General features: G+C 43.4%; 1 protein-coding gene across 1 annotated transcript; it reads left to right on the top strand.

Annotated features, from left to right (window-relative positions):
* The first annotated feature begins 1907 nt into the window (after nt 1-1907).
* On the top strand, nt 1908-8543 carry LOC119336738 (transcription factor bHLH7-like). Its single transcript, XM_037608817.1, has 9 exons — nt 1908-2116; nt 4920-5774; nt 5868-5960; nt 6060-6152; nt 6251-6418; nt 6546-6611; nt 7385-7450; nt 7554-7622; nt 7952-8543. The coding sequence occupies exons 2-9, from the start codon at nt 5124-5126 to the stop codon at nt 8186-8188; spliced, it is 1443 nt and encodes a 480-aa protein (XP_037464714.1). The 5' UTR covers nt 1908-2116; nt 4920-5123; the 3' UTR covers nt 8189-8543.
* Nucleotides 8544-8880: the final 337 nt, after the last annotated feature.

The following is an 8880-nucleotide window of genomic DNA, read 5'->3' as shown; positions in this document are numbered from 1 at the left end:
CACATTAGTTCCGGTTCATGATGCAACCGAGACTAATGTGTACAGGGAGCTGTGACCAAAGTCCTGTTTTCTACTAGTGTGAAAAACAAGATGTAGTTTCGAACATCTAGTCTCGCACGCATTGCCATAGTGACAGAAATAGCACGTCCTCGTTGTCTGTTGCGTGACGTCCATGGCTATAGTTGTGTGGCGGTATCTTTTGTCGTTTGCTGGGTCAAATCTCCCAACACGTCAAGGTTTTATATCTACTGGACATAGTGAGATGTCATTTGGAAAATAGCGCTACGTTTCATACACATACGTGTACGGAGCCTAGAGCCACATGTCTTCCGGTCGTGGAAAATCACAGTTGTTATTGATCCGTCTCGACGAGGAAACGGCTACATATCGCCAAAAGAAGACTAGCAAAAAATACCAAAATCTAGTATTCTTGAAAAAAGAGGGCAATGAAAGCCTCAACAAGAACAAAAATGAACATACAAAGTAATGTTTGACTATATTCAAGAAGCAAAGTAGTGAAAGAACAAATTGACAAGATAAAGTAATGATTTACCAAGCTATTGTGTGAGAAGACAGTAGAAGAACATGCCAAGAAAAAAGAAAAGAAAGCAGAAAACCTATGTTCTGTTCCACACACCCAACCCCACTAGAGTCCCTAAAAAATAGATGAAAAAGAAAGTGTGTGCTAGTAAACAAAAAGCGCATCGTCAACAGTTGTACCACAACATGAGCCTCAGCCATCGCCGGCAGGGCAAAGCCTCATCTTTCTCCTCCTTTTTTCGCCCAAACCTTCCTTTTTTCCTTCTTCCCCTCTTGTTGCCTTCATCTCCGCTCTCTTCTGCTCCTCCGATAATAGTATATACTCACCACTTGCCCCGTGCACGCGCATCCACCCTCTCGCTTGCCTTCATCTCACTTGTCCCGTCTTGTCTCTCTGTCATGGTGAATACTCCAAATTTCAATTCCCCGGTACAATTCTCCCTCTTTGTAAATCAACATAGTTTCTTTTCGGAAAGGACTTCAAGATGATATAACCAAAGTCATCGAGCGGCGGGCCGCACAAGTTGCAAAGATATTTGCATCTGGGATAAAAATATATAATTAATTGATCTATAAGTGTGGTGATAGCATGGAAGTGTATTGATGAGAATTAATATTCAGGGCTTGAGAATAACCAAAGTTCTTTTTAACACAAAACGAAGAATGTAAAGTGAAAAACAAGATGTAGTTTCGAACACCTAATCTCGCACGCATTGCCATAGCGACAAAAATAGTGTGTCCTGGATGTCCATTGCGTGACGTCCATGGCTACAGTTGTGTGGCGGTATCTTTTGTCGCTTGCAGGGTCAAATCTCCCAACACGCCAAGGTTTTATATCTACTGGACATAGCAAGCTGTCATTTTGGAAAATAGCGCTACGTTTCATACGCATACGTGCACGGAACTTAGAGCCAGATGTCTTCCGGTCGGTGGAAAATCACAGTTGTCATTGATCTGTCTCCACGAAGAAATGGCTTTATATCGCCAAAAGAAGACCGACACAAATTAGCAAACTCTAGTATTCTTAAAAAAACCAAGCCAGTGAAAGCCTCAACATTTCAACAAGAACAAAATGACCACACAAAATAATATTTGACCATACACCAGGTCTAGGTCTCCTGTGCAAGAAGATTATAGAGTAGAAAAGCTTGACAAGAAAAGAGAAATCCTATTTCCTGCTCCACCCCCCACCCCACCGCATCTATCTAATCCCAAAAAGACCAAAGGAGTCCCTAGCAAAAATAGGCGAAAAGGAGAGGGTGCGCTAGTAAACAAAAAGCGCAGCGGCAACAGCTGTGGCACAGCACAGGCAGCAGCGTCAGCCTCAGCCATATCAGTCAGTCCAACCCCCGACGCGTCTTCAGTCTTCGCCCCCAGGAAGCCAAAGCCTCCGCCTTTCTCCTCCTTTTCCGCCCAAACAAACCGCCCCCTCCTCTCCTGCCCTCCCCCTCCCGTCGCCCTCACCTCCTCCTTCGCCGGCAGTATACTACTACCCCCGTCACCAGCTCCGAGGACCCGCGCCTTCCCTCTTCCCCGCCGTCGTCTCCTGCGCCCGGTCCGCCGTCCGTCCGCCGCGGTGAGTGCCCCGAATTTCGGTTCCTCCGGCCCTTTTCCTTTCGGTACAGAGTGTACGGCCCTGGCGCACGCGTTGTGCTGGCTTCCTGTGGGGTTTTAGGGGATTCTTGTGGTGTTAGGGGATTCTTGTGATCCCGGTCGCTTAACCCGCCGCGGCGCGGCGACCGGCGTTTGTGGGTTGGAGTTTTGGTTGCGCAGCAGGGGATGGGGGCGCAGGTAATGTCAGAGACGGACGATCCTGCGGCTGCGGGTTGGAATCGATGCGCGTGCGACGTGTCGAATCTAATTTGTTTTCTTTTTTTACCTCTTGTTCCTGATTGTTCTCAACTTGGTTGTCGTTTGTTCCGCTCCATGTAGTGAATCCTAGATGCTGGAAGGGGGGATTGATTGGGAAAAGATTGTTACGTGGTGGTTTATTGGCTAGAAGAGAATTTCGTTCTCACAAGTCACGAATGCGTAAAGCGATGTTTATGCCTTTCCCTCTGCTTTTTCGTTGTTCTTTGACAGCTTAGTTATGAGTTCTGTGACGGATTTTTTTTGGAATTTCGATGCCTTGTTGTGTCGCGAGAGATGCTGTGACAGTGAAAGCTCGACTTGATGGGTATTTACTTGTGGTAGAGTAATTACTGTGTGAGCATTACTTTTCTGGTAACTGCCTAGACTAGGCAAGGAAAAAGATCTGACTATAAATTTGGAATTGTGCTGACTTTTCTTGTGTCTATAAGCTACTCCCTCCTTTCCAAGATACATGACGTTTTAGATATGGACACTATCTCTAGTACGCAACTTTGATTTTCTTTTTATAATATATAATTATATATTTTGAAACTATTTTTCATTGCCAATCTGGTGCTACTATATCTATGAATAAATATGAGCATTTTTGATAATTAGTTGTGAAAGATAAAGGAGATAATCTCCGCTAAAGAAAAGATAAAGGAGATGATAGTGCTGTATGCTTGAGCAACTGGAGGAAGTGTATGTTGGCTTATGGCGTACGCGGTCTTTAATGACAGGAAGATATCCTGTTGGTTATATTGTGTATGCATAATTATTTCAGGCTCCCGATATCTAAAAAATGGAAGATAATCCGTTGCTTGTCGTGTTCTGTCATGGCTGAATGTCTGAATCAGTTACCGCTCTTTCTAACAGAATAAATTGCTGAATTGACTGTAGAATAAAGCAGGAATGTCATGCTCACCTGAAAGTGTGATAAAAGCAGAATCATTTCAATAGCGCTCTGTTTGGATGTCTGTATTGAAGGGCTCCGTATTGAATTGGTTGCAATACCAATTCAGCAAGGAAACTGAAATGATAATGAATACGAATTCGCTTGTTTGGTTGTTCACCGAATTGGCTCATGGAATCTCATAGAGGTTTCAATACCAAATCTTGTTTGGATGACAAACTATGGAATTGTATATTTACATGAGTATGAAGATTATGCTTTGTTCTTTATGACTCAATTTTTTAATACAATCTAGAATAAAAATGATTATATAGCAATAAAAATGACAAAAAATATACAGTCTGTGGCTTATGCTTTGCTCTTCGTGTATCAAAATGAAATTTGCACAACAAATTGGAGTAAAAGCTATCATGTATTGTTTACTTCACAAATCACAAGTTTCATATCACCACACATTTTTTTGGAATCACAATACAGCTAGCTAGTGAACGAGGAGAAATTCAGAGGAAGAAGCAAACTCGATCTGGACCATCCACCGTCTACCTTGGCTACAACGAACTGAAAGTGTTGCTTCCTAGTGAATGGGGAGAAGTTCAGAGGACGAAGCAGACTCAGCTAGCTAGGATCAAAGGACGAAGCAGACCCCGCAGAGGGGCTGGATCTAATTCCGCGCGCGGTCGTGCTCCTCTTTGTGCCGCGCGCCAGCCGCTCAGCCTGCCGTCAGAAGCATCTCCGCCCGCGCCGATGGATGCGGACGCCGCCTGATGGCGCGGATCTCAGGCTGTGAGGAGAAGGTCGGGCATGGATCCATGGCGCGAATCCAGACGCCGGCTGTGGGAAGAATCTCCGCCCGCGCGCTGGCTCTGGGCCGCTGTCGCCGCCACCGCTACCCGCCACTCCGCGATGTCGCGGTGGCCGCCACCGCCGGAAGTAATGGCTGAGAAGGTCGGCCACGCTCTATGGAGAGGATCCAGACGCCACCGCCGCGAGGAACGCCGCGGTTGCTGCTGCGTCGCCGGGATGTGGGAGTAGCCATGCGCAGAGGAGCATGACGCGGTGCCGCTAGAGCTTCTTCGCTCCGCCTCTGTTTTCTTTTTCTGGTCGCGGGGGGAAAGAGAGGGGCCCAAGCGGTATGTTTTGCGGGTGAGTGCAAATCCAGCGAAATCGGAGCCGGAGGGGTCTGTATTGTGGGAGGGGAGCGCGCGCGAGAGCGAAAACAGCGCTGTATTTGGCCTCATCTCCATTCGATGTTTCAGTGCGCACCCAAACAGCTGAATGGACGGTTCGGGAATACCAAATCCAATTCAAGGCTGCAATACAGACATCCAAACGCAGTGTAGGTGAATTTGGGATGCAGTTACACTCCAGATTTTTCTGTATGATTTATGTGGGGCACAATAAGCACAATAAGTAGTATATACTATTTTACTTAAGTGGTTAACACATTTGTGCAAAATATGGTGCCTCAAGATAGCTTTATAACACCTTAAAAAAATCTTTATAACTTGACCATTTCTTTACTTAATTGTATCTTTACATTATTTTGTTCATGCATGCATTTTTATTCACATTCATGCAGTTTGTCAATATTTGACGGTTATTCTTTGTTGCACAGGGTTTGTTCTAGAGGGTGTATCTGAAGTTCTCTCAGCATCCGAGTGTGCAGCTTTGTACAAAAGGAACCATTCAGGCCATCTCAGACTGTCTTCATGGATGAATGATAGGATCACCAGTTGCTGGCATTTTAAGTATCTACAAGTCACTCTTTTCATAATATTTCTGAGCAGAGGTTGGGGAGGCAAGTTATAAGGGTGTAAAGATGGACTACTCTAATGGTTCTTTCTTTCCTTCATGGTCTGGCAATTCCGCTTCCGAGAGGTATAGCTTTGTTGATGGTTCAGTGGAATCATATGCAGAAGAAGGAAGTATGCCACCTACAGGCTATTTCAGAGCTAGATCAAATCAGAATTTAACATTTGATGAGCATGAACAGAACCCTGCTATAATTGCAAATGGGTGCTTGCCGTACAACGCCCAGACTGATCTATTATCTGGTGAGATTCTGTCAGAGGACAAACCTTCCAATAGCCTTATGGAGCTTCCACAACTTCAGAACAATGGCAGTCTGCAAAGTAATTTAATCCCACCAGGGACTCTTCAGTGCACTTCAACACCTGGAACATTTGACCCGCAGTTGGATACCCCTGGCCTTCTAGAACTTCCTCATGCCTTGTCCAGTTCAATTGAAAGCAATGGTAGTGAAGTTTCAGCTTTTCTTGCTGATGTACATGCTGTTTCTTCAGCCTCAACTCTCTGTTCGACATTCCAAAATGTTCCTTCCTACATGGAGCCAGTAAGCCTAGAAGCTTTCAGTTTTCAAGGGATACAAAATGCTCCTATGTTCAACAATACAAGTCATTCAAATGGAAACCTGTCAGTATTTGATGAGGCAACCATGGCATCACTACATGTATTGCTCATGACAAAGATATAACTATAACATATTGGTACAACTGTTACCTATTTCTCATTCACTTAACTATTCATTCTTGTGGTAATACAGGATAGCAAAGAGTTTCTCAGTGGTAGCATCTCATCTTTTGGTATGGCCGAGCAGTCACAACTAGCTGGTAGTGGTTTGAAGGCTGAACATCAGGTTTTAATTTTGGTACTCTGCCACTAAACAGCAATAACTGCAAGTTATTGTTCATTAAATACTGTACTGGTAAATTAACTTCCTTTGTTCGTATTGCAGGAGCAAAATGCGATGTGCAATATTCCGCTCCCTTTCGCTTCTGGTAGTCAGATGGCAGTGAGTGAAGCACAAGGGGCACTGAATCCTTCAAAGGTTTTCTTTAGCATTTGTTATCATATTTAGTGTTTCGTTTTATTCTCTTTCTTTGGAATCATATCTAACTGAGTTTGACTCTGTTTGCAAATGTTCAGATAGGGTCAACGATCCATAACAATAAAAGTGAGTACCCTGTCCCTATCAGCCATTCTGCTGATGCGCAGAACAAGGCAAATTCAGCTAATGGAAACAGTGCCAGTGCTAAGCCACGAGCAAGGGCTCGTCGTGGACAGGCAACTGACCCTCATAGTATTGCTGAGCGGGTGAGTTATCTTGTTTGGTAAATTCAGTCTAGATATGAAAACGTTTCATAACTTGGGTTGGTTGAATTTTGTCTGTGTGTTCATGCCCTATCATATATTTTTAACTGTAACTTGCTTAATACTGCAGCTTCGCAGAGAGAAGATCTCAGAGAGGATGAAAAATCTCCAAGACCTTGTACCAAACTCAAATAAGGTATTATTTTTAATGTTTCCATTTATATCAGTACAAAAAATGCAGGGGTATTTCTATTTTCCCTATTCAACATGCAGTACATTTATATTAGTCCAGCTAAATATCTTTTATTACTTTCATATAATGAAATCATAAGTGGATGACATATGGTAATAACCAATCATATATGTGGATACATATGTGCTGAAGTATTGTTCTAAAATTGGCCCAGTAAGAACTGAAGCAAGTGGTTGTTTGGATTTTAAGACTTGAAAAGTGCAAATAACATTTGCCCCAAATAGTTATCAGTTGGGGTAGCCTACCCCAACTTGCTTGGGACAAAATGCCTTGCTGTTGTAGTTATCAGTTAGGGGTAACCTATAGCCATCACAAGTCATAGGTTCAGTTCCTTTATGATCTGCTTAATGTTCTAGGCATGTTTTGGTTTGTAGCCACACTTCGGCATACTAGAGTTTGACAAGTTAGAGCTTTTCTCGCCACTGTTTGGTTAGTGCCTAGCGCCATACTTGCAGGGCATCACACTTCTCTATCAGTAATACATCATGCTTAACGTGTCGTGCGCACAAGCCAAAATTTGCATTTGTTGTGGCGGGCTGGCACCGGATTCGGGCACAACAAAATGTGTGCCACCTATACTGTTATCCATGCCTGGTTTAGAACATTGCGAAGTAAATAAAATTAACTTTTCCTTAAGTTTCTTGGTCACTCTCGAATAAAACAGAATAACAATGAAATTTGGAATTCCTAACCAATAGTCTTTTTTATGTGAGCAGGCAGATAAATCATCAATGCTCGATGAAATAATTGATTATGTGAAATTTCTTCAGCTTCAGGTGAAGGTGCGTCCACAGACATGTTCATGAGTAGTAACTTTCCCTGTTGGTTGTCATTCTCCTTCATTTCCTTTCTCTGAAACAAATCGTCCTGGTTTCAACATTACAGGTCTTAAGCATGAGTAGGCTAGGAGCCCCCGGGGCAGTTCTTCCCCTCCTTGCAGAATCTCAAACTGAGGTACGAAAACTTTTCTGTTTGCATAAAGTGAATAGCTCCTTGTTGTGACTACGGGCATAAAAAAATTGGTAGACAATGGCATGTTTCGTTGTTGTTGCATTTCTACTGTTGGTTACACTACTTTTATGACCATAATATGCTTCATCATTATTCAGGAGTCTTAGAGCTCCACTTGCATTGTAGTTAGAATTTATATTAGATTCCTTTGTATTTTTCATTGCTTTAATTTGGTTCAGTGTAACCAAATCTAATTTACCAATACCAGTACTTGCTTTTTCTCTAGAATGCCCGTGTACTCAATTTTTATTGCACTGTCAAACTATCCACAGGGCCGTAGCAATTCACCTCTATCATCTCCAACTGCTTCACAAGGGCTGCTGGATGCAGCAGGCCCAGAAGACAGCTTGGTCTTTGAGCAAGAAGTTATAAAGCTGATGGAAACAAGCATCACCAACGCAATGCAGTACCTTCAGAACAAGGGCCTCTGCCTGATGCCTATCGCTCTTGCTTCAGCCATATCCAACCAGAAAGGCACTTCTGCAGCTGCTATCCCTCCTGAAAGGTGAAAACAGAAAGCACATCATGCTCCTCCCATCGGCCCGCGGAAACAACTGCCGAAATGTGCTAGAGTTCATAGAAGTTATGAGACAACTAAAATCCGAGGCTGAAGGATAGGAAGTTATGCGACTGATAGTACAAGCTTATGGTATAATCTAGTAGCTTACTCCAAGAAACCTATACTTTTTCTCTTCTCTGTTGCACATCGGTTGGTGTGTATTCTTTTGTTTTTTGGACGGCACTCTAACTGGGTACAAGTGTCTGGCACCTTGGGTTGTACATGGATCTATGAGGGTTATTACCGACTGTTCATGCAGGTTACAGCTTTACTTAATCAGTTCTTTTATGCAGGTTACAGCTTTACTTAATCAGTTCTTTTTTGCTATCTGAGATATGTGCTTGGGCATTAGGACATGTCCAGATATCCACTGTTGGTAGCTGATGCAGGTGCTGGTGCTCATGTACCAACATCAGCATGGGTCCAACAATGAAAAAGGTGAGGCGGACAAAAGACACCATGTGCTGCTGCTGGCTTTTTTTTTTACATCTCAATGACTATCTTTTTGGATGTTATATGGTGATCAAAGCTGACCTGGGAAAAAACGCTTGCTTTGGGTTTCACTTGGTTAGGGCAACTCTTAGAGCAACTCCAACGGGCTGACCCCCAAACAGACGATGATTTTGTCCGTTTTTTGTCTGT

Source organism: Triticum dicoccoides, chromosome 7B (assembly GCF_002162155.2).
Source record: "Triticum dicoccoides isolate Atlit2015 ecotype Zavitan chromosome 7B, WEW_v2.0, whole genome shotgun sequence".
Classification (NCBI taxonomy): Eukaryota; Viridiplantae; Streptophyta; class Magnoliopsida; order Poales; family Poaceae; genus Triticum; species Triticum dicoccoides.
The sequence above is the reverse complement of the archived record's forward strand: the minus strand, read 5'-3'. Positions and strand labels throughout refer to the sequence as shown.

Coding starts and splice junctions, on each gene's coding strand:
- LOC119336738 (XM_037608817.1), top strand. CDS start 5,124: ATGGACTACTCTAATGGTTCTTTCTTTCCTTCATGGTCTGGCAATTCC. Junction 5,775..5,867: donor CAACCATGGCATCACTACAT/GTATTGCTCATG, acceptor GTGGTAATACAG/GATAGCAAAGAGTTTCTCAG. Junction 5,961..6,059: donor GTTTGAAGGCTGAACATCAG/GTTTTAATTTTG, acceptor TTCGTATTGCAG/GAGCAAAATGCGATGTGCAA.